This window comes from Trichomycterus rosablanca, chromosome 7, assembly GCF_030014385.1.
Source record: "Trichomycterus rosablanca isolate fTriRos1 chromosome 7, fTriRos1.hap1, whole genome shotgun sequence".
NCBI classification, from domain to species: domain Eukaryota; kingdom Metazoa; phylum Chordata; class Actinopteri; order Siluriformes; family Trichomycteridae; genus Trichomycterus; species Trichomycterus rosablanca.
Genome location: NC_085994.1, coordinates 150563 through 177756, shown reverse-complemented (window position 1 = coordinate 177756; position 27194 = coordinate 150563). Strand labels below are relative to the sequence as shown.

General features: G+C 42.2%; 1 protein-coding gene across 5 annotated transcripts in view; it reads right to left on the bottom strand.

The window, feature by feature from the left end:
- grip2a (glutamate receptor interacting protein 2a) overlaps nt 1–27194 on the bottom strand; it is a 57019-nt gene that overhangs the window by 20552 nt on the left and 9273 nt on the right. For 4 of the 5 annotated variants that reach the window (XM_062998774.1, XM_062998776.1, XM_062998771.1 and 1 more), the window contains exons 2-7: nt 26265–26748; nt 13251–13331; nt 12988–13123; nt 10147–10292; nt 9693–9779; nt 4163–4238 (exon numbers count right to left, since the gene is read on the bottom strand). In XM_062998774.1, coding sequence (XP_062854844.1) covers nt 4163–4238; nt 9693–9779; nt 10147–10292; nt 12988–13123; nt 13251–13331; nt 26265–26427 — 689 coding nt within the window. In that variant the 5' untranslated portion in view covers nt 26428–26748. Of the gene's footprint in view, nt 1–4162; nt 4239–9692; nt 9780–10146; nt 10293–12987; nt 13124–13250; nt 13332–17529; nt 18622–26264; nt 26749–27194 lie in introns of those variants that run through there. The other variant, XM_062998773.1, reaches the window with a different exon arrangement.

Genomic DNA, 27194 nt, shown 5'->3' with positions numbered 1-27194 from the left:
GTTTTCTGAGGTCCAAGGTCGACGCAGCTGTCTACCAGGAAGTTTTAGAGCACTTCATGCTTCCTGCTGCTGACCAACTTTATGGAGATGCAGATTTCATTTCCCAACAGGACTTGGCACCTGCACACAGTGCCAAAGCTACCAGCACCTGGTTTAAGGACCATGGTATCCCTGTTCTTAATTGGCCAGCAAGCTCGCCTGACCTTAACCCCATAGAAAATCTATGGTGTATTGTGAAGAGCAAGATGCGATACGCCAGACCCAACAATTCAGAAGAGCTGAAGGCCACTATCAGAGCAACCTGGGCTCTCATAACACCTGAGCAGTGCCACAGACTGATGGACTCCATGCCACGCCGCATTGCTGCAGTAATCCAGGCAAAAGGAGCCCCAACTAAGTATTGAGTTCTGTACATGCTCATACTTTTCATCTTCATACTTTTCAGTTGGCCAACATTTCTAAAAATCCTTTTTTTGTATTGGTCTTAAATAATATTCTAATTTTCTGAGATACTGAATTTGGGGTTTTCATTAGTTGTCAGTTATAATCATCAACATTAAAAGAAATAAACATTTGAAATATATCAGTCTGTGTGTAATGAAGGAATATAATATACAAGTTTCACTTTTTGAATGGAATTACTGAAATAAATCAACTTTTTCATGATATTCTAATTTTATGACCAGCACCTGTATATACTGTATATGTATATGTATGTGTATATATATATATATATATATATATATATATATATATATATTAGGGCTGTCGAAGTTAACGCGATAATAACGCATTAACGCAATCTCAATTTAACGAGATAAAAAAAAATAGTGCCGTTAACGCACTAATTACATTACGAGATTTTTTCACTTCTAAAACTAAAGCGATTCATTTTTCACCCACGGGAGACAGATTGAATTATTCTCACTGACCACGCTCACACGCACGTTTAATGTTCTTTAGTTCCGTTTGACAAAAAAAACCCTTAAAAATAGAGCTAACAGCGAAGATAACCGGTTACAAAAGCAGCGACCGCTGTTTGTGTTCAATTCTCTGTTCACAGTGTCGATACAAGTGATTCAGGAATCGATTCATTGTAAGCGCAGCGTAAATTTCTTTTCTCAGTCATCTCTCCGTGTTTACTGTTATAATAAATGATGCGGTTGTAAATAAACACCAAATACTACAGAACATTCTGTGTGACTCGCTTACATTATAAAGCTCAGGCTTAATTATACTGGTTATTACCACAGAGCGGGAGTCGACTCAGAGTCGTTTACGATTTACCGAGGTGAACCACGAACGTGCTGATAGAATCGGCTCAGATGGGATCGGACTGTATTATCTTTTTAAAGTAAATATTTCAATCAGCAGAATCGCATCGCATGTATGATGTGCACAACGTTAATTACGTGCGTTTATTAATGAACGTTTACGTTAGCTTGTCAGAAGCTTTCTCAATAATGTCTGTGCGGTTTTTTTTTTTTTACAATTAGTGATGGCAACCCAAGCAACTGTTCCACTGCACTATTTTACACTAAAAACTAAACTATTCCATAATGCTCCAGATTGCATCATTCTAAATAGGTATCGGCGAGTACAAAAATACATGTACTTGTACTTGTACTCGGTTGGGAAAAAATGGTATCGATGCATCCCTAGTGAAAACACACTCACTTCGTGTAGAAACGTCCATCAAACCATCGTCACGATACAACCACAGAAAAGTCTGTTACAATAACTGCGCATCTGACATATATACAAAGTCGAGGGTCTCTGCTAGATAGTATTACTGCCTAGTATGTGAGTGAATAAAACTCCCTTACAGTTTTCTCTTGTCCCAGCAGTTTTTAACATCAGTACATTTAGCATAAAATATGTTCACCATTTTAATTGTAACATTTCACTTAAAATCCTTGTTTTCTATAACATTTACACAGATTTTTTTTTAATGCGATTAATCGCGATTAACTATGTAAAATTCTGAGATTAATCGCGATTAAAAATTTTAATCGTTTGACAGCCCTAATATATATATATATATACACAGTGTATCACAAAAGTTAGTACACCCCTCACATTTCTGCAAATATTTCATTATATCTTTTCATGGGACGACACTATAGACATGAAACTTGGATATAACTTAGAGTAGTCAGTGTACAGCTTGTATAGCAGTGTAGATTTACTGTCTTCTGAAAATAACTCAACACACAGCCATTAATGTCTAAATAGCTGCAACATAAGTGAGTACACCCCACAGTGAACATGTCCAAATTGTGCCCAAATGTGTCGTTGTCCCTCCCTGGTGTCATGTGTCAAGGTCCCAGGTGTAAATGGGGAGCAGGGCTGTTAAATTTGGTGTTTTGGGTACAATTCTCTCATACTGGCCACTGGATATTCAACATGGCACCTCATGGCAAAGAACTCTCTGAGGATGTGAGAAATAGAATTGTTGCTCTCCTCAAAGATGGCCTGGGCTATAAGAAGATTGCTAACACCCTGAAACTGAGCTACAGCATGGTGGCCAAGGTCATACAGCGGTTTTCCAGGACAGGTTCCACTCGGAACAGGCTTCGCCAGGGTCGACCGAAGAAGTCGAGTCCACGTGTTCGGCGTCATATCCAGAGGTTGGCTTTAAAAAATAGACACATGAGTGCTGCCAGCATTGCTGCAGAGGTTGAAGACGTGGGAGGTCAGCCTGTCAGTGCTCAGACCATACGCCGCACACTGCATCAACTCGGTCTGCATGGTCGTCATCCCAGAAGGAAGCTGACGCACAAGAAAGCCCGCAAACAGTTTGCTGAAGACAAGCAGTCCAAGAACATGGATTACTGGAATGCCCTGTGGTCTGACGAGACCAAGATAAACTCGTTTGGCTCAGATGGTGTCCAGCATGTGTGGCGGCGCCCTGGTGAGAAGTACCAAGACAACTGTATCTTGCCTACAGTCAAGCATGGTGGTGGTAGCATCATGGTCTTGGGCTGCATGAGTGCTGCTGGCACTGAGGAGCTGCGGTTCATTGAGGGAAACATGAATTCCAACATGTACTGTGACATTCTGAAACAGAGCATGATCCCCTCCCTTCGAAAACTGTACACTGTACACTGACTACTCTAAGTTATATCCAAGTTTCATGTCTATAGTGTTGTCCCATGAAAAGATATAATAAAATATTTGCAGAAATGTGAGGGGTGTACTCACTTTTGTGATACACTGTATATATATATATATTTATTTATATACTGATGAAGTGAGTACAGTTGGTGTTTGTTTATACATCAGAACCATTTCAACACTCGCTGGGAACCGGACGTGTTTCTGTTTACTGAGGGAGCGATTTTACATCCATCCACATCCATCAGACACATCCATAACACTTTATTGATCCTGAAGGAAATTGCAGAGTGTGTGTGTGTGTGTGTGTGTGTTACTGAAAAACTCATATCTTGATATGCTTTAGAGGAGTAGAGGAGGAGTGTACCAGTGCCAATATACAATATGATGAGACCTAAACAATGTATACAGGTAATGTCGATATGTGTTTGTAAGACAAGAAGAGCACGCTCTATCATAACTGTACTTATCAAACTGTTTATCTAAGTTATATTTAAAATAATAATAATGCAACCCCAAATCAGAAAAAGTTGGGACAGTATGGAAAATGTAAATAAAATAAAACACAGAGTTTCTTACTTTGACGTTTATTTGATGTCAGACAGGATGAATCTGAGATATTTAATCTTTTATCTGCTCAACTTCATTTCATTTATTAATAAACATCCATTCCTGCATTTCAGACCTGCAACATATTCCAAAAAAAGTTGGGACAGTAAAGCATTTACCACTTTGTAATGTTGCCGTTCCTTTTCACCACTTAAAAGATGTTTTGGCACCGAGGAGAGCGAGTGATTTAATGTTTCAGCTTTTATTTTGTCTCGTTCTTCCTGCAAACACGTCTTAAGATGTGCAGCAGTACGGGGGGTCGTCGTCGTTTTCATTATTATTTTATTATTTGCATTTTCCATTCTGTCCCAACTTTTTCTGATTTGGGGTTGTACATCCTCGACTTATATCTTTCTAAACATTGTGGTCGGTTCTTCAGGGAAAAAAAAACACACACACACACACACACACACACAGGATGTGATGATGTCCTCACCTGTCTGCGGGGCCCCCGGGTCTGATGTAGGTCACCACTAGAGGACGAGCCTTACGCCAATCCTCATGAAACCCACCTACACACACATCAATATATACACCGATCAGCCATAACATTAAAACCACCTCCTTGTTTCTACACTCGCTGTCCATTTTATCAGCTCCACTTACCATATAGAAGCACTTTGTAGTTCTACAATTACTAACTGTAGTCCATCTGTTTCTCTACATGCTTTGTTACCCCCTTTCACCCTGTTCTTCAATGGTCAGGACCCCCACAGGACCCCCACAGAGCAGGTATTATTTAGGTGGTGGATGATTCTCAGCACTGCAGTGACACTGACATGGTGCTGGTGTGTTAGTGTGTGTTGTGCTGGTATGGGCGGATGAGACACAGCAGCGCTGCTGGAGTTTTTTAACACCTCACTGTCACTGCTGGACTGAAAATAGTCCACCAACCAAAAATATCCAGCCAACAGCGCCCCGTGGGCAGCGTCCTGTGACCACTGATGAAGGTCTAGAAGATGAGCGACTCAAACAGCAGCAATAGATGAGCGATCATCTCTGACTTTACATCTACAAGGTGGACCGACTAGGTAGGAGCGTCTAATAGAGTGGACAGTGAGTGGACACGGTGTTTAAAAACTCCAGCAGCACTGCTGTGTCTGATCCACTCATACCAGCACAACACACACTAACACACCACCACCATGTCAGTGTCACTGCAGTGCTGAGAATCATCCACCACCTAAATAATAGCTGCTCTGTGGGGGTCCTGACCATTGAAGAACAGGATGAAAGGAGGTTACAAAGCATGTAGAGAAACAGATGGACTACAGTCAGTAATTGTAGAACTACAAAGTGCTTCTATATGGTGAGTGGAGCTGATAAAATGGACAGTGAGTGTAGAAACAAGGAGGTGGTTTTAATGTTATGGCTGTTGTCCTTGACGCTCGCTCTGGCTGCACGCTTTCTGTCTGCTCTCCGCTTGCTTTTGGTTTTTAGTTATTTTTTATCTTTTATTTCTAAAATATAGAGCTCAATCAGCAGACACCGACAATAGATCGGCTGGAAAGGCACAGAATTACAGAAATACATTAAACTAGACATTTAGTTAACTGAGTTTTCCACTAGACGTCAGACTAAAAAACTCGGGCACAGTTATCAGGACTACCATGGCTCCTATCACTACAGCGGGTTCTTCGTGCTGCTCCAACTGCTACAGACTTCTACGGAAAATCGCTGTGCTGGAGACAAAAATGCTCACAATTCTACCTGGAACGGATAGGAGAAATGGTTCCAGATCACTCGAGGGTGAGTCAAAATCTAACACAGAACAACCAGCTAAACTAAGGCTAGACAGCTTAACAGACTTCCTGAAGCTTGACAGAAGTCAATCAAAACAGGGGAACAGAAACGAGCCATGTGAGAGAATAAGTCGGTGGCACAAACTTGGAGCAAAACCAAAAGCACAAAAGCAGCAGGTGGCTGTCTTAATGTCTTCCACGCCAGACTGTTCATCATGGGCTCGGAAAGCTAAAACTATTCCAAAAGCTAGCACAATTGCACCCCGTGGGAAAATAGCAGGGTCGCAACAAAAACCGATCCCTTTGCTGAATCGTTTTGAACCGCTCAGAAATCTGATCGAGGTTATCCCCAGCGGTAATGGTAACGAATCAAAACCAGCGAAGCTGACTATAAAAGGGGTCTCAAAGCGGGCTAGCAAAAACACGAGGCTGATTAAGCAGAGGCCCTCGCCTGACGCAGAGAACGCTCCGAAAACTCTGATCGTCGGTGACTCTGCCATCAAGAATATAGGCAGCAGATCAAAGCTAACATGCTGTCTCCCGAACGTGACGTCTCGGAATTAAATGAGGAACTTCCCAACATTCTCTCCCAGCATGGAGTGATCGACCAAATTATTCTGCACGTGGGCAGAAGTGACATTCGCAGAGAGGAGTCAGAAATCTTAAAGAACAACTTCACTGAACTGTTTAATACACTTGCGAAGCTGAATGCTCAGACGTTCATCAGTGGGCCTCTCCCAGCCCGAGGATCTAATATGTTTTCACGGCTACTCAACCTCAAGGTATGGATTATATTGACAATTTTAATCTATTCTGGGGGCGCAGAGAATTGTTTTACCCAGATGGCACCCACCTAAGCAAGACTGGAGTGAAGGCACTAAAGGACAACCTCCATTTTGCCCTTCGCCACCCATCTGCTTCTTGGACTGACTCGACACAATACGTGCATCCTCAACCTCCCTCACCTTCAACCATGAAGGACCATCAAACATACAATCCCCATCACTGGAGAACCGGCTCAGGCTGAGTTTCTGACTCTTGACGAAAGCTATTATGACCTTCATCATCAGGCAGTGACACAGCAGTCAGCAGCAGAGACATCACAGTCATCCTCCAACTTCTCTCAACAACATCACCTCCACATATGGATTTCACAGAGAAAATGGAGAAGCTGGTGTGTGTTGGGACTAAATTCTCACACTCCATCTCAGCCAGTCCACAGGTTTGACCCAAAAAGCGCAGGGCACCCCTTCCCCCCTGTCCACAGCCCCCTCCCTGTTCTCTGAGGCCACTTCAATACCGTCAGCAGCAGCCTTGTACTTCATCTCCTCTGGCTGTACAGAGTTCAGAACGTTCAGCGAGTGCTACTGATAGCGGCTTCAGAATACAAAACAATGATAACACGTTGTGATATGTTCAGGGTCCTTGCTATAGCAGATATGATACTGACAACAGTTTGGAGAGTAAGCTGAACTACTGTCAGTTATCTCCACTGAGTACAGCTTCTTCATCATAACTGGGGATTTTAACATCCACTTAGATAATAACAAGGACAATAACACCAAAGAACTTTTTGGTCTTTTTGACACGTTTGGTCTATTGCAACATGTGAAAGGGCCTACACATACTCGAGGGCACACTCTGGATCTAGTTATTTCTAAAGGTCTTAACATTTCTTCTGTTATGGTCAAGGACTTGGCCCTCTCTGATCATTTTTGTGTCTTCTTTGAAATGCTGATCACTCCAGATGCTCAAACTAGCTCTGTTTCTGTTAAGAAAAGGTGCATAAATGAAAGCACTAGTTCTCGGTTTATGGAGGCCATAGCTATATCACCAACTTTAATTGCAGAGTCAGTTGATGAACTCCTGGATAACTTTAATGTGAAAATATTGACTGTCATGGATGTGGTTGCCCCGGTAAAAGTCATGAAAACGTTGAGCAAACAGAAAGCACCATGGCGTAACACAATGATGGTAATAGCTCTGAAAAAAGAATGCAGGAGAGCTGAACGTAAGTGGAGGAAAACTAAACTTCAAATCCACTATGATCTCTATAAGCAAAGCCTTTGTAGTTTTAACTCAGAGTTATGCAGGGCTAGGCAGCTGCACTTCTCTAAGATCATTAACAGGAACATCAACAACACCAGCACTCTATTCAACGTGGTCGACAAGCTTACAAATCCTTCAAAACGGATCACACCAGAACTTCTGTCCACAGAGAAATGTAATGAGTTTGCTCATTTCTTCTGTGAAAAAATCTAAACTATTAGACTGACCATCAACGCCACTCAGTCAAACGATGAAACCATGCTGCCCCTACAGACACCTAGAAATAACATGACTATTATGTCACAATTTAATACAATAGACCAAAAAACTCTGGAGAAAACAGTTCAGCATCTTAAATCATCGACATGTTGTCTCGACATGCTGCCATCTGAATTTTTTAAAACTATTTTTAACTCTGTAAAAACTGATTTGCAACAAATAGTTAATGGCTCACTAGCATCAGGCATTTTCCCAAAGTCACTGAAAACAGCTGCCATTAAGCCACTCCTAAAAAAGAGAACTCTGGATGCGTCTGTGTTAAACAACTACAGGCCGATCTCAAATCTTCCTTTCATAGCTAAGATCATTGAGAAAGTTGTTTACAGTCAAGTTTTTTGAATTCCAGTGGTTATTTTGACAAATTTCAGTCAGGCTTTCGAGCTCACCACAGCACTGAAACGGCTCTCATAAAAGTGTTAAATGATCTACGGCTGAATACTGACTCGGGTAAAATATCAGTTCTGGTTTTATTGGATCTTAGTGCTGCCTTTGACACTGTAGATCATAGAATACTGCTGGACAGGTTGGAAAACTGGGTTGGACTTTCCGGAACAGTCCTTAATTTGTTCAGGTCTTATTTAGAAGACCGGAGTTACTTCGTCACTATTGGCAGCTGTGAATCTGACAGGATGGCTATGACATGTGGAATCCCACAGGGATCAGTTCTCGGACCTCTTCTGTTCAATCTTTATATGCTGCCATTAGGCCAAATGCTACAGGCTAACAACATTGATTACCATAGTTATGCAGATGACACACAGATATATCTGGCTCTCTCACCAGATGATTACAGCCCAATAGATTCACTGTGTCAGTGTCTGGAGGACATCAATAACTGGATGAGCCAGAATTTTTTACAGTTAAATAAGGACAAAACAGAGATTGTCGTGTTTGGCAGCAAAGAGAAGAGGACCAGTGTCAGTGAACACCTCAGTTCCCGGGCTCTAAAAACCAAAGACCAAGTCCGAAATCTTGGCGTTCTAATAGACTCAGATCTTACATTCACCAGCCATATTAAAACCATCACCAAAACAGCCTTCTACCATCTTAGAAATATAGCCAAAATCAAGGGTCTAGTGTGCCAACAAGATCTAGAGAAGCTGATCCATGCTTTTATCTCCAGTAGGGTGGACTATTGTAATGGTCTCTTAACTGGACTTCCCAAAAAGACCATTAAACAGTTACAGCTCATTCAGAACGCTGTTGCTAGAGTTTTAACTAAGACGAAGAGAACTGAGCACATCACTCCAGTTCTAAAATCTCTACACTGGCTTCCGGTCAGTTACAGAATAGAATTTAAAGTGCTGCTACTGGTCTACAAATCACTGAATGGGTTCGGCCCAGAATACATCTCAGAAATGTATAGAGAATATAAACCCAGTAGATCTCTTAGATCCATGGACTCAGGTCAGCTAGTTGAGCTCAGAGTCCAAACTAAACATGGTGAAGCAGCATTTAGCTGTTGGGCTGCATATAACTGGAACAGACTGCAGGAGATATTAGATGTTCTGCAAATGTAGAAATCTTTAAATCCAGGTTAAAAACTTTTCTTTTTTCTTGTGCCTATGATTGAGCTCGAAATTTTTGCTATTACCCTCATTTTACCATATTTCTTTTAGTTTTTCATGCTCTTAATAATTCTTTTTATAGAGTAGTGTACATTCTAAATTGTAGTGTATATTTTACTATATTTTCTTTTAGTTTTCATGTTTTAATTGCTTATCTCTCTTGTTTTAATTTCGTATTTCCCAAATTGTACAGTAGGGTATATTTTACAATATTTTCTTTAAATTTTTCGATTCCCAGCTTGAGCAGCCCAGGTTCTTTCTGTGTGGAGTTTGGCACTCACACACAATATCCTTAAATAAAAGCAGAGACGCGTCAGGGCCGCTGTACCTCGGAGCACGAAGCCGAAACTGTTTCCCTCTTTCTCCAGACGCACCTCGATGGTTTTGGAGATCACGCTGCTCACCGCGCTGGAGGCTGAAACAGAGAGAGGAGAGAAGCAGCTAATAAGCATTTTAACCACTTCAACCACTTCTTTTCACCTGCACCGGGCGATATGGTTAATATGGAGATCTGTACTGCGCACATAAAGGGCGTGATCCCTCGTCTCTGTGCAGTGCCATCGATCAGCCAGCGGAGGGCGTAACTGCAGCAGTTATGAGGAGGGGATTAGTCCGACAGAGGAGATTCCTCATAACTGCAGCACTGACGCCCTCCGCTGGCTGATCGATGGCGCTGCACAGAGACCCTCGGTAGCAGAGCTGGTTCAATGAGGGTCATTTGTGTGTTACCCACGATGCCCACTGTGCCAGCCTGCCACCCCCTGGAGTTTGTAGTCACGTACCGACAGGAGGCAGCTCGTACTCCACCTCCAGCACCACCCGCTCGCCCACGTTCTTCAGCATGCTGATGATTTCATCGTGCCGCAGTTTGGAGAGGTTAATGCCGTTCACCGACTTTATATAATCACCCACGTTCAGCTGGTCACTCCTAAAACAACACACACACCAACACGGTGAGTTTTGTATGTTCTCCCCATGTCTGTGTGGGTTTCCTCTGGGTGCTCCGGTTTCCTCCCACAGCACAAAGACGTGCAGTCAGGACAACTACACTGTGTTCCAAATTATTATGCAAAAAGTGTTTAGGAGTGATAAGGTAAGAATTTTTTTGTTTGTCAGTTAAACTCATTGATGGTGATGTGTGTCAGGGCTCTTTATATCACTGAAAGCAATCGCAGACACCTGTGCTAATTAGTTTGGCAGGTGTGTCCAATTAAAGGCAAGACTACTTAAGAAGACTGTCCCACATTATTAAGCAGCCTACATTTTCAGCCAAAATGGGAAAGAAAAAGGATGTGTCGGCTGCTGAGAAGCAACAAATTGTGGAGTGTTTAGGTCAAGGCATGACTACAATTAACATTGCCAAGACACTTCATCGTGATCATCGCACAATCAAGAAGTATGTAGCTGATTCAGAGCACACACGTGTGCGTGCTGATAAGGGAAAATTGAGGACTCTTTCCAACAGGCAATTACGTCAGATTAAAAGAGCAGCTGCAAAAATGCCTTGTCATAGCAGCAGACAAGTTTTTGAAACTGCTGGTGCCTCCAACGTCCCCCGAACAACAAGATGCAGGGTCCTTCAGAGGTTTGCAGCTGTGCGTAAGCCATCCTGTCGACCTCCTCTATCCACTGCACACAAGCAGAAACGGCTCCAGTGGGCCAAACAATACACGAAGACTGACTTCAAAACTGTTTTGTTCACCGATGAGTGCCGTGCAACGCTCGATGGTCCAGATGGATGGAGTGGAGGATGGCTGGTTGATGGACACCCCATGCAAACAAGGCTACGGCGCCAACAAGGAGGAGGTGGAGTAATGTTTTGGGCTGGAATCATGGGGAGAGAGATTGTCGGCCCCTTTAGGATCCCTGAAGGGGTAAAGATGACCTCCATAATGTATGTGGAGTTTCTCAAACAGCACTTCCTTCCATGGTTCAAGAAGAAGAACCGTGCATTCCGCAGCAAGATCATTTTCATGCATGATAATGCACCGTCTCATGCTGCAAAGAACACATCTGCATCTCTGGCTGCTATGGGCATAAAAGGGGACAAACTTATGGTGTGGCCCCCATGCTCCCCTGACCTCAACCCCATTGAGAACCTCTGGAGCATCATCAAAAGGAGTGTCTATGATGGCGGGAGGCAGTTCACATCTAAGCAACAGCTCTGGGAGGGTATTCTGTCCTCATGCAAAACAATTGAAGCAGATACCATCCAAAACCTGACAAATTCAATGGACGAGAGAGTTCAGAAGCTCCTTTCGAACAAGGGGTCCTATGTGCAAATGTAACATCACCTAGAATAAAGTTTTGACTTGAAAACTGTTTGATTTCAGTTTGTAATAACCTGCTAATGCTTATAATTTCACAAATGACCATTTTTTTGTTCTTTATAAAAATGAAAAGGTTGAAAACTCTGCTGTGCATAATAATTTGGAACATGCATTTTGAGTGCATTTTGAGTGTTTTATTTTTTTTTAAATATACTGTTATCATTGGCAGTTTGTTCAAAAACCTTTCAATTGTACTCTAATAGTTGATGACTGGAAAATTACAATGACTGCAATTCATATAGGTAATTTTGGAAAATCTGAGAAAATATTATTTGCATAATAATTTGGAACACAGTGTAGTGTTACTAAAAATAGGTGTGTAAGAGTGTGTGTGTGTGTGTATATTTATGTGAGAGAGTGTGTGTGTGTGTGTGTGTGTGTGTGTGTGTGTGTAGCCCGAGTCGACACATGATGATCTCACACTGATGCTAACGTAAGCTGAGATTTCTGTCTGCTGGTGTAACATGTGAATGCTACACACACACACACACACACACACACACACTCAGACACACACACACTCTCACGTCCTGCATATACTACAGACCCACAGATCCACTTTTACACTCATGTTCTCATGATCACACAATCTTCTCTCACATGTTGTTATTTATAAAGTGACTCGGTGTTAAATCTCAGTTTGTGGTGAATTAAGTTTCATTGTAATCATGACACACACACACACACACACACACACACTCTCACACACACACACACACACACACACACACACACACCTGCTAATGCCTGTAACTGTACACACACACACACCTGCTAATGGCTGTAACTCAACACATACTCATTCAATTTCATTTTCAGTATTTATCAGACGCTTTTATCCAAAGTGACTTACGTACATTACAGATACAGTATACAGTCTAAGCAATTGAGGGTAAGGGCCTTGCTCAAGGGCCCAACAGTGGCAACCTGGCAGTGGTAGGGTTTGAACCAGCAACCTTCTGCTTACTAGTCCAGTTACCTTAACCACTAGGCTACAGCTGTCCACTCACACACACATTAAACATTTTTCATTCACAAACGTGTGTAACATCATTTCTGATCAGATCAGCTGTAACACTTTTACATCAGTACAGGAATCTACATTTGTAAAATTCTGTGTAAATGTCACAAATTTAAATGTTATTATGATGTGACTTTTATTTCCTTTATACTTAATTACAGACTTTGTTGTTCATAGTTTTAAGTATTAAGACAAAAGTCTGTGTGTTTACTTTTAACGTGATGACGTTACGTGATGACGTTATGTGTTTGTGTGAACCCTCAGTGTCTCACCTGGCCGCCAGTCCTCCCGGTCTCAGGTTCGACACCCGGGGTTTACTGTCTTTATCAGAACCTCCGGAGATGGTGAGACCAAGACTTGAACCCTCTCTCTTTATCAGATCCACTGTGGTGAGTCCTCGAAACTCGTCTACACACACACACACACACACACACACACACACACACCCACACACGCTGTGTCTTAACCCACAGTGAGTCAGAAGTAAGTTCAGAATCAGTATCAGCCTGCCAGCATGTGTACTGGTTTATTGTACCTGAGACACTGTGTCTCTTGGCCGCTGCACTGTTGGTATTCGCTGCGCTCACTTTATTCCCCTTCGAATAACAACCGTCATCTGTACGAACACACCGAGAGAAAAGAAACAGCTTTATTATATCATATAAACACAGACACACGTCTACAGTACAGGGACATTCATTTACTGCAGGGTGCAGGGTCAGCCACTGTACAGCACCCCTGGAGTCAGGAGGGTTAAGGGCCTTTGCTCAAGGGCCCAACCCACTAAATAAAGATTAAAGAGAATTAAAACATCACTGATTCTTCTTTTTACTGTTTTCCTGAATGTCCCAACTCTTCTGGAATGGGGTTTGTAGGTTAAATGCTTGATGTTCCAACAAAACCGGCGGGTCTATTTTCAGTCCTATTTTATTTATATACCAAACGAGACCTGGTTTATCGTCCCGCTCATCCCAAATCTGATCACTGAACGAAGCTTCCACACATCTAACGTCAGAACGAGCAAAACTCAACTCCGACTGTTTAATGTAATAAATAATCAATCATATAGCTCACTCACATAAACACAGCTAATCATTCTATAAAGCTAGTACATAAAATATATCTTAATATTTAGTAAATAAACGTTATAGCCAGAAAAATTAGGTTTAGTAAATAAGGGGCTGAATTTACACAAGTATCACTACAAGACAAGAGCTGCACAAGCAACGTTCACCTGCTCAGATTTATTTTCATTTTAATAACAGACTTTGATTTTTTACTGTCCTAATTTTTGCAGAATAAATAAACTTTTTAACATTTTGTTTTACTCTTTTACCTGACACTTGGCAGTTTTTGTCTTTTTAAATAACAAATAGTTTTAATAAAATGCAACAAACCCTGTTTCTGTAAAAACTGAGACACTTAAAGTGCAATAAAATTAGTGATTTTGTAAATATAAGCAAGTCTAGAATTTGATGCTGTAACAGGCTCCAAAAAAGTCAGGACGGGGGTGTGTTCCCTCCTGTGTTCCCTCCCATCATTCATTTCTACTTTTTAATGTGTGTGGAACTAAGGACTGAGGAATTTTTCTCCGTTATTGCTTGATAATCACCAACAGTCCAAAATCACCAATCTCTGATTTTTCTATTTATTATCCACTCTAAAATTTCATTAGGAGGAGAATCTGGACTGCAGGCAGGGCGCTCAGGCACACGCACTCTTTCTACAAATCCATGCTTTATTAGCAGGTGCAGAATGAGGCATCTGATGGCAGCATAAGGCACCAATGCCAAACTATCACACTAAGATCAGGATAAGATTTTCACTCAGATGAATCAAGTATCTTTAAAAGGAAGAAATATCTAAACCTGTTCACACTGCACCTACTGATTTGCAGCCTTTGAATAAAGAGAACAGAATTATAAAAATACACTTTATCTGTACAATATTTAGCACAACCCAAAATCATCAGCCAGGAGGTTAAATCTTACATTTAATTTGGTGTTACAGCAGCACAATAAACAGGAACACGCAATTAAACACAATTTGGAAAGGCTAAAATCAAGCTTTCAGAATGGCGTCTCTAACCAATTAAGTTCTAAGCAATTTGTTGTATTTTTACTAAATGGTCGAGTCTATGGCTAAAAACCAAAACAGTTGGTTAGATCTGTGCCAGAACTTGCTTTTGACTAAAATGTAAAGCGGCTGAGAGGTGAAAGGGATCTTAAAGTCTAATTTTAGTTGTGCTGTCTGTATAGTTTTGACACAGCATTTTTTGAGACTCCCATTTAAAGAAAATCCACAATCGACATAAACTCAAATCTAATCAAATTATTTACTCCAATCACACAGTTACAGAAATTAATAAACGTACAAAACATGATATTTGTGCATCTTACTGAGCGTATGCAAACTTTTGACTTCAGGATGAATGGTTGGATGGATGAGTGGATGGATGGATGGATGGGTGGATGGATGAGTGGATGGGTGGATGAGTGGATGGATGGATGGATGGGTGGATGGATGGGTGGATGGGTGGATGGATGGGTGGATGGATGGGTGGATGGATGGGTGGATGGGTGGGTGGGTGGATGGGTGGATGGGTGGGTGGGTGGGTGGGTGGATGGATGGGTGGATGGATGGGTGGATGGATGGGTGGATGGATGGGTGGATGGATGAGTGGATGGGTGGGTGGATGGATGAGTGGATGGGTGGATGGATGGGTGGGTGGATGGATGGGTGGATGGGTGGGTGGATGGATGAGTGGATGGATGGATGGATGGGTGGATGTATGGGTGGATGGATGAATGGATGGATGAATGGATGGATGGGTGGATGGATGGGTGGATGTATGGGTGGATGGATGAGTTGATGGATGGGTGGATGGATGGATGGGTGGATGTATGGGTGGATGGATGAGTGGATGGATGGATGGATGAGTGGGTGGATGGATGGATGAGTGGATGGATGGATGAGTGGATGGATGGATGTATGGGTGGGTGGATGGATGGATGTATGGGTGGGTGGATGGATGGATGGGTGGATGGATGAGTGGATGGATGAATGGATGGATGGATGGATGAGTGGATGGATGTATGGGTGGATGGATGTATGTATGGGTGGATGGATGAGTGGATGGATGAGTGGATGGATGGATGTATGGATGTATGGGTGGATGGATGGATGTATTAGTGGATGGATGAGTGGATGGATGAGTGGATGAGTGGATGGATGGATGGATGGATGAGTGGATGGATGGGTGGATGGATGGGTGGATGGATGTATGGATGTATGGATGAGTTGATGGATGGATGAGTGGATGGGTGGATGGATGTATGGGTGGATGGATGAGTGGATGGATGGATGGATGAATGAATGGGTGGATGGATGAATGAATGGGTGGATGGATGAATGGGTGGGTGGATGGATGAATGGATGGATGGATGTATGGGTGGATGGATGAGTGGATGGATGGATGGATGGATGGATGGGTGGATGGATGAGTGGATGGATGTATGGGTGGATGGGTGGATGGATGAGTGGATGGATGGATGGATGGGTGGATGGATGAGTGGATGGATGGATGGATGGATGGATGGGTGGATGGATGAGTGGATGGATGGGTGGATGGGTGGATGGATGAGTGGATGGATGGATGGGTGGATGGATGAGTGGATGAATGGATGGATGGATGGGTGGATGGATGAGTGGATGGATGGATGGATGAGTGGATGGATGAGTGGATGGATGGATGGATGGATGGATGAGTGGATGGATGGATGTATGGATGGATGTATGGGTGGATGGATGATTGGATGGATTGGTGGATGGATGAGTGGATGGATGGATGGATGTATGGATGAGTGGATGGATGGATGGATGGATGGGTGGATGGATGAGTGGATGGATGTATGGATGTATGGGTGGATGGATGGATCAATGGATGAATGAATGGGTGGATGGATGAATGGATGGATGGATGGGTGGATGAGTGGATGGATGGATGGATGGATGGGTGGATGGATGAGTGGATGGATGGATGGATGGATGGGTGGATGGGTGGATGGATGAGTGGATGGATGGATGGGTGGATGGATGAGTGGATGAATGGATGGATGGATGGGTGGATGGATGAGTGGATGGATGGATGGGTGGATGGATGAGTGGATGGATGAATGGATGGATGGATGGATGGATGGATGAGTGGATGGATGTATGGATGGATGAATGAATGGGTGGAAGGATGAGTGGATGAATGGATGGATGAATGGGTGGAAGGATGAGTGGATGAATGGATGGGTGGATGGATGAGTGTATGGATGGATGGGTGGATGGATGTATGGATGAATGGATGGATGGATGAGTGGATGGATGTATGGATGGATGAATGAATGGGTGGAAGGATGAGTGGATGAATGAATGGGTGGAAGGATGAGTGGATGAATGGATGGATGGATGAGTGGATGAATGGATGGATGGATGGATGAGTGGATGGATGTATGGATGGATGAATCCATACATCCATCCATCCATTGGATGTATGGATGGATGAGTGGATGAATGGATGGATGAGTGGATGAATGGATGGATGGATGTATGGGTGGATGGATGGATGGATGAGTGGATGGATGTATGGATGGATGAATGGATGGATGAGTGGATGAATGGATGGATGAGTGGATGAATGGATGGATGGATGAGTGGATGGATGTATGGATGGATGAATGAATGGGTGGATGAATGAGTGGATGGATGGATGAATGTATGGATGTATGAGTGGATGGATGTATGGATGAATGGATGGATGAACTCACCATTGTGACCTTCTTTCCAGAAACCACACAGCATGGCTGAAATGTTACGTGTTCATGCCACACACAGTTCACACAGTTGTATGAGTGGATGGATGTATGGATGTATGGATGAGTTGATGGATGGATGAGTGGATGGGTGGATGGATGTATGGGTGGATGGATGAGTGGATGGATGGATGGATGAATGAATGGGTGGATGGATGAATGAATGGGTGGATGGATGAATGGGTGGGTGGATGGATGAATGGATGGATGGATGTATGGGTGGATGGATGAGTGGATGGATGGATGGATGGATGTATGGGTGGATGGATGAGTGGATGGATGTATGGGTGGATGGGTGGATGGGTGGATGGATGGATGGATGGATGGATGGGTGGATGAGTGGATGGATGGATGGATGGATGGGTGGATGGATGAGTGGATGGATGGATGGATGGATGGGTGGATGGGTGGATGGATGAGTGGATGGATGGATGGGTGGATGGATGAGTGGATGAATGGATGGATGGATGGGTGGATGGATGAGTGGATGGATGGATGGGTGGATGGATGAGTGGATGGATGGATGGATGGATGAGTGGATGGATGGATGGGTGGATGGATGTATGGATGGATGTATGGGTGGATGGATGAGTGGATGGATGATTGGATGGATGGGTGGATGGATGAGTGGATGGATGGATGGGTGGATGGATGTATGGATGAGTGGATGGATGGATGGATGGGTGGATGGATGAGTGGATGGATGAGTGGATGGATGTATGGATGTATGGGTGGATGGATGAGTGGATGGATCAATGGATGAATGAATGGGTGGATGGATGAATGGATGGATGGATGTATGGATGAGTGGATGGATGGATGGATGAATGGGTGGATGGATGAGTGGATGAATGGATGGATGGATGGATGAGTGGATGAATGGATGGATGAGTGGATGAATGGATGGATGGATGGATGAGTGGATGAATGGATGGATGAGTGGATGAATGGATGGATGGATGTATGGGTGGATGGATGGATGAATGGGTGGATGGATGAGTGGATGAATGGATGGATGAGTGGATGAATGGATGGATGAGTGGATGAATGGATGGATGGATGAGTGGATGGATGTATGGATGGATGAATGAATGGGTGGAAGGATGAGTGGATGGATGGATGGATGGATGGATGAGTGGATGAATGGATGAATGGATGGATGGATGGATGGATGGATGGATGAGTGGATGGATGTATGGATGGATGAATGAATGGGTGGAAGGATGAGTGGATGAATGGATGGATGAATGGGTGGAAGGATGAGTGGATGAATGGATGGGTGGATGGATGAGTGTATGGATGGATGGGTGGATGGATGTATGGATGGATGGATGAGTGGATGGATGTATGGATGGATGAATGAATGGGTGGAAGGATGAGTGGATGAATGAATGGGTGGAAGGATGAGTGGATGAATGGATGGATGGATGAGTGGATGAATGGATGGATGGATGGATGAGTGGATGGATGTATGGATGGATGAATGAATGGGTGGAAGGATGAATGGATGGATGTATGGATGGATGAATGGGTGGAAGGATGAGTGGATGAATGGATGGGTGGATGGATGGATGGGTGGATGTATGAGTGGATGGATGTATGGATGAATGGATGGATGGATGAGTGGATGGATGTATGGATGGATGAATGAATGGGTGGATGAATGAGTGGATGGATGGATGGATGGATGAATGAATGGGTGGATGGATGTATGGATGGATGAATGAATGGGTGGATGAATGAGTGGATGGATGGATGAATGGATGGATGTATGAGTGGATGGATGTATGGATGAATGGATGGATGAACTCACCATTGTGACCTTCTTTCCAGAAACCACACAGCATGGCTGAAATGTTACGTGTTCATGCCACACACAGTTCAACACTTCATCATGGTCGAGGTGTTTCCAACAAACTGCTCAGAACTTTTCAAGCCAAAAGTCTTCAGGTCTCATTTCCTGTTCAAGACCAAACAAGCTGTTTAAAGCTACAGACCTGGTGGCTTATGTGTCTCCAGTCAGAGACTCAAAATGATCCATGATGCCATTCTTCTCTGCACATGATATTCATTTTAAATGATCTGATGTTGATGCTTCTATCTGTTATCATCAGCTGGGTCCCACAATCTACAGACTGTGTCCAATTATATACTGACAGCAATATACTGGCTATCCACCTTCCAACACTGAATTACCACTGTCCAAAGATTACTGGCTATAGAACATATAACATTTAACCATACAGACTCATTTATCTGGAAGAGAACTCACTGTTTATATTCCAGTATTAAACTTTAGTCTTTAACAATATATTAGACTCCAAATTACTGATTAAATACGATTCACAAGGTCCTGGTACCTAAACTCTGATATACACACGTCCCCCAAAAAAACTATTAATACTTTAATATACAAACATTAATCAAACTCTTGTATCCAGGGAAATGTTCAGTATTTAGTCTGACTATATAATTCACTCCTCATATTCTAATATTAACACTAGTGTCCAAACTGAAACGGACTGTCCATGTTCCAGTATTTAAACTTACATCCAAACTTTAATGTCCTGAAACATTTTGGCTGCTCACTCACTCCGAACTAATATTTTCCAACAATCAAAATCTGGTGTCCAAATATTTTCTGACCAGAAATAATGCATTATTAAAGTTCCAGTGTCCAGAGTCTTACTAAATACAAATCCATACCACTATACCCAACATCTAGTGTCAGCCACACTGCGGGATCCAGTCTGTGCTGAGCATTACTCCCAGTATCCACATGCTGAAATCATGACGGCCTCTCAGTCCTGAACATGGTGCAGCTCCTCCATACTGCTGATCTGAGTGAGTGAGAGGAACAAACTGTGACGTCACTCACACACGAGGGTAAATAGCAGTGCTGCGGTGAGACCGGGGTTGCCAGGTCCAATAAAAACACCCAGCCCGGAGTCCGTCTCAAATCTACAATCTGTCTAAAACTAGACCAAAATCTGAGGTGTCATGACGGCTATAAATGGCCAAAGAACCACCAGTGTACTAATCCTACATCTTCTGTTAATCTTCATTTGTAATTTTATATTCCAGACATTTTCTTTACAATGGTATTTTTACTAGAGTTGCTATTTAATCATTATATTATTAATAGGGGCGGCACGGCTGGGTAGCACTGTCGCCTCACAGCAAGAAAGGCTTTGGGTTCGATCCCCAGGTGGGTCCTTTCTGTGTGGAGTTTGCATGTTCTCCCCGTGTCTGCGTGGGTTTCCTCCTGGAGCTCCGGTTTCCTCCCACAGTACAAAGACGTGTAAGTGAGGTGAACTGCAGAGACTGCAGTGCCAACATTGCTGCTCCTACTAGATGTGACAGACACCTGGCACAAAAAATTTCCAGAACTTACAACAGACTTTATCACAGACTGGACTGAACAATGAACAATGCTAGTTATAACTTTCAGTTGAATGTAATTCTGTGTTTGTATGATTTGTGTAAATTCTATTTATTTAAAGTTTCCCTGCTGAGTCTGGTTCCTCTCAGGGTTTCTTCCTGCAATTTAAAGGGTTTTTGTTTCTGCCACTGTCACCCTTTGCTTGCTTAATAGGGGTTTTTGGTATGTTGGTCCTGGATTCCGTAAAGTTGCTTTGAGACAATGTCCATTGTAAAAAGCGCTATATAAATAAATTTAACTTAACTTGACTAGACTTGACCTGGAGACACTAAATAGTTCATGACTGTGTTTGATATTAAACCTGAACTGATGAATCTTGTGTAAGCAGTAACGACCCGTCCTGTCATGAATGGAACCAAAGTGTAAATCATCACATTATAATCCTAATAAATAAATAAATAAATATATTATTAATAATATTATAGATAATATCTATCTATCCCAGGCAAGAACATTTCATAGTAGCACAATAAACACTAAAATGAATAAAATTTCTTTTCTGAAGCCTGTACTCTCTTCTCCTCTTTGTTAATGATTTTCTCTTTCCTTTTCTTTCTGATTAGAATTTCAGGAGATATTTTGAACTTTTGGAAAGTCGTTTTCTTTTGTCACTTGAGCTCAAGCATACATACAGTTTCTACTGTTTACTATTTTCTGTTCTTTCTAAACTGTAATAAAAAAAGTTTGGATGACAGTTGTGCCCACACACTTCCTCCTGAACTCCCCATAAACACAACAAACACCAATGTGGGAGGGTGAGGCTGGCATTTGTTTCCTCTAAGACAGTGGTCCACGAAGCTGTGGACCGGTACCGGCCCGTGGGTTATTTATTACCAGGCTGCACAGAAAGAATAAATAATTAGAGACGCTACATTAACAATGAAAACACTTTTTTACGGGTGTTATTGGCCCCCATCACTTCTAGGCCACTGCTTCTCTATGTGATGCAGCCCAAACTGTCCCCTTACACTGAGCAGAAAATGGTCCAAACAGTCAGATGTATGCTAAGGACCATCAGAAATGGTCTACCATGAAATTAAAGCTGCTGGAACACTGTTCAGCCAAGCAACTTTACACCTCCATTTGTTTGGAGACTGGATCACTCCTGCTTTCTTTTTATCCATGTGATTAGCAGCAAATTTAATCAGCAGCTTCGTTCTTGCATGGAAGCCTGTAAATCTGAGGAGATGTGAGGCTGTAAAACTCTTTCCCTGACATGGTCACGTTTTTACATTTTACATGCACTTTAATTCATCATGTTCCCCAGATTTAACTGTTAGCTGCGGCTTAGCATCATTGTTTAGCTACCAAATAACTACTATTCTGTTAGCAAAACATTAGCTTTTAGCTTTTATATTTTAGCTTTACTATGAGTATTTTTTAACACGTAGTAAAATATGTAAAATGTAAAATTGATTTTACATGTTTAAAAATGTCAGAATTAACATACAAATTGTACATTATTATTCAATATATACAAAAGTAAACATTAATAAACTGTTCTGTCATTTAAATAATATACATGAATAATTCCACAGTGTCCAACTGCAGCTTCAGGGTTCATGTTCAGGGTTCATGTGGTGCCTCCTGGTGAGAAACTCGTTTTCCACCATAAAACCGACACCACTGGAATGCAGGATGGGTTCCAGCAGGTTCTAATTCTTGGTTTAATGGTTTTCAGTGGTACTGGATTAAATCTGAACACATTTCCGTTCCAGTGGACGTAAACTCATGACATGATCAGTACATGGACATTTTCAGTGTCTGTGATGGTATTGAATTTAATTCCAGTATCATACAGATCAGAGACCAGAGGATCAGACTAAATGAAATCAGATTTAGGGCCGGTGGGTTTAGTCCTGAGTTTAGTCCTGAGCTCGAGGACTGTCTGTCTCTGACGTCTCTCGTGTTTCACTGTATAAATACATCATGCACCCAGTGAGAGCAACTGCCAGCACCCCAGTGGTGTGAGTATAATGACGGGTCGCCTCACCAGTCCTTACACCTGTCGCTCCATTTGTCCATTTGTCACTGGCACATACCAGACACCCCCAGTCCCCCACACCCACCCGTTCCCCTTATAAACCCTTAACACACGTGCTCAGCTTTAGTACATGTACAGTAGTGTTAAAAAAAATAGCAGTGATTTTAAAAAAGTGAATAAAGCACAAAATCATTATAATAACTTTTATTTCCATAAATGCAAATGCACTGAAAATACTACACTTTCAATTCTAAATAAAAACATTAACAACATTTAGCCAGTTTGTGTTAATCCTTTACAGAAAGTTAAGAAAAATGAATATTAGGCTGTTCAAAAAAATAGCAGTGCAGCATTTTTCTTTAAAAACTCAAAAAATGTATCCATAAACTGAAAATGTTTGAGGTTTCACTTTACTTTAAATTACTGAACTAATATTTAGTGGCATAACAATTGTTTCCGAGATCTGTGTTGCATGGAGTCGACCAACTTCTGGCTCCTCTGAACAGGTATTCCAGTCCAGGATGATTAGACGACATTCCACAGTTCTTCTGCAATTTTGGGTTTTGCCTCAAAAAAACGCGTTTCAGATATCAGAACACAAGTTCTCTCTGGGATTGAAGTCAGGGGATTGAGCTGGCCACTCTATTACCTCAATCTTGTTTGTCTGTAACCAAGATGTTTTGGGTCATTGTCATGTTAAAACACCCATTTTAAGGGCATTTCTTCTTCGACATAGGGCAACATGATCTCCTCAAGTATTCTGATATATTTAAACTGATCCATGATCCCTCGTATGTGATAAATAGGCGTAACACCATGGTATGAAAAACATCCCATATCATCATTCTGTACCACCATGCTTTACTGTCTTCACAGTGAACTTTGGCTCGAATTCAGTGCTCGAGGGTCCTCTGACATACTGTCTATGGCCACTTGACCCAAAAAGAACAATTTTGCTTTCACCAGTCCACAAAATGTTGAGCCATTTCTCTTTGGACCAGTCAGTGTGTTCTTTGGGAAATTTGAACCCATTCAGGACACGTCATTTTCTTAACAACGGGACTTTGCAAGGAGTTCTTGCTGGTAAATTGGCTTCACTTAATCATCTTCTGTACTCACTGGTAACTTCAGATGTTCCTTGATCTTTCTGGATGTGATCACTGGCTGAACCTTTGCCATTCTGGCTATTCTTTGATCCATTCAAACAGTAGTTCAACGCTTCCTTCTGCATCTTTCAGGATTTGGTTTTCACTTTAAGGCATTTGAGATTATTTTAGCTGAGCAGCCTATCATTTGCTGCACTTCTCTGTATGTTTTTCCCTCTAAAATCAACTTTTTAATCAAAGTACGCTGTTTATCAGAACAATGTCTGGAACAACCCATTTTACCCAGTATTTCAGAAGGAAATGCGCTATGACCAACCTGTGCAACATTTGCCCCCCTCCTACCTTAAATAAGGGCCAAAATTAACACCCATTCTTCTGCAGAATGAATGACTTCACCAATTGAACTCCTCACTGCTATTATTTTGAACAAGCCCTTTTTAATCAATGCTTCCATTACTCAGAATGAGCGACATGCACGTCCTAATTGTTGGGTTTGTTTTGTTTTCAATACTCTACTACACTTTCAAGTAAATTTTTTGCTATGTAGAAATAGCATTTCTACTAAAAACTTTAATTTATCAAGTTAATGGTGTTGGACTGCTATTTTTTTGAACACCACTGTACGCTGTCCTGGTCATCCTTCCACCCACATGAACAGCAGAGACAAAATAATCAGCTCACTAACGTCCATTTATCAGAGCAAGACCCAAACCTGGCGTATCCACTTCCTTCTCCACTTCCTCCAAATGGTGTGAGCTTTGGCCTCCAACATGTGCCAACTGGTCCTACCGGCTAACATACAGTAGCTAACAACTAATGAAAGTCCCATTATTTTTCATAGACCCCTGCACAACTGGTTCTGTATTTATATATATTAGATCTATATACACTACATTTATATACACTATAGTATTTGGACACCTACTGGAGCTTTTATGACAGCCTGTACTAAATCCACATTCATTAGTATGCAGTTGGTCCCTCTTTTGCAGCTGTAACAGCAACAGCTTCCACTCTTCTGGAAGGGCTTTCTCCAAGATTTTAAAGCAAGTCTGTTGGATTTTGTGCCCTTTTAGTCCATTGTTGCCACAGCAGTGTTGCCACACACCTTGAATTTCTGGGTGGTGTTTATATAATGTGGTGTTTATATAAGCAGATGAAGGCTAATTATTGAGTCCCGATGGTTTAATCATGTTGGAACTCAACTTGAGGTCCTACAGATTGGCAGGTGTAGGATCAGGATTATTCTGTAGGAGGTGAATAATTGTGGCACAGCAGCATTAACGAAATCTCCTGCTACTCTAGAACACATCATTCATTGTATTTCTTTATTTGCAGCACTGATGAAGATGGCATTTAAAGCAAAATCTCTGCAGAGGAGTTTAGAGTTATTAATCTCAGATTGAAACTGTAGTTTTGGTCGTATAGTGTAACCCTATAGTGTTAAAGCTAAAGATGTTATCGTCATGTAATGTCTGGCTGACTACATTTTTTTTAGGGCTTCCATACCCCCCACATCTCAGACATAGCCAATCAAATCTGTGTAGACACCCAATCATCCTGGGCCCCAATGTATTACTTATGCCTGTGGGATTGGGGCTTTACTCCATGCCCCAATCCACCAAGCATAACAAATCACGTCTGTGTAGACGCCCAGCCGGTCAATAACACTGCTGAGATTTGAACCCAGGCTGTGTGATAGGGAGCTAATAGTGTATGTATTGCACAGTTCCACAGACTGAGGATCTGGGCTCGGTTATAGACTCCAGTTGTTGTTCTTGCTGTATATAAATGTAGAAAGATCTGAATGTTGTGATGAGGTTTTTCCTCTCGGGAATTTATGACGATGTTGATCAGGATGAAACGGTGACAGAATTATAAATAAATCATTTGATTTCCACACATGTGGTCTGGTGACAGCATTGCAGAACACAAGTACAGTATATGTACACACACACACACACACACACTGACACACACACACACACATCCTGGATAGCCTGGGTGGCATAGTGGTGCAGCAACATGAGCACTAAAGACCAGGGTTTGAGCCCAGTCTCCTCCGGTCACTGACTGTGAGCTGTGCTGCATGTTTGAATAAATGACTAGATCTCACAAGTCTCACCCTTCATCACACTTCACATACTCTCACCGTTACCTTTCACTCTTCCTTTAATGATCCCCATGCGGCAGCGTAGAGAGAAGAAAACCCTTCTCTTGCCCTTTACTGCGCCGCCTGTTCCCTTCTTCATGGAGCTGACAGAGGAGGTAACTCCATCAGGGAGATGTTTGGGGTTGATGCTACATCTCATGCGCCACATTTTCACTTTCCCTTCGCTTCTACTTTCTTCTCTTCTGTTAGAAGCTACTGGCCGTACAACCAGGCATCTCCAGTCTCAGTCTTTTAATCCTCGTCTCACTTTAGGTCAGAAAAGATCCGAAAAAATTTGAACCACTTCGTTACTAAACAAGCGACAAACGTAAGAATGCAAACGATGCTGGTGCTGTTTAGAGCTGAGAATCTCTCTCTCGGTGTGTGTGTGTGTGTGTGTGTGTATCTCTGACTTGTACAGTAGAAAGCAGATGGAGAACAGCATCTCTGCAGAGACCCAGTCTGGCGGAACCACGGGAGCACTTCCTTTCTGAGAGCAAAACAAAACAAAATACAAGTTTAATTATTATTATAATTAATTACACTGAGATAAACAAAAGTATGTGGACATTCAGACATCTCATCTAACAGCATGTGCATGAATAGGCAGTTGGCCACTGTTGTCTGTAAGGCCTTTGACTAGATTGTGAAACAGAACTGTAGGTATTCGCTGAACGGTTGGCGAGTCCTGATGTTTGCACACATTACACTCAGTGTTGGTTACTTCCCTGACATCTAGATTCGAGGGAAATTCGACCCTAATAATTACTGAGGCTTCTGTGTGAACAGTAATCTGGGGAAGGTTTTCTGCAGCATTATTAGTTTCAGTCCTCCTTATAAAACACAATCACTGCACCAGAAATCACACACTTCCATACTGATCAGTACACAAAAGCAGTATGAGAGAGCGAGTAGTGTGTACGAGTACCTAGTATT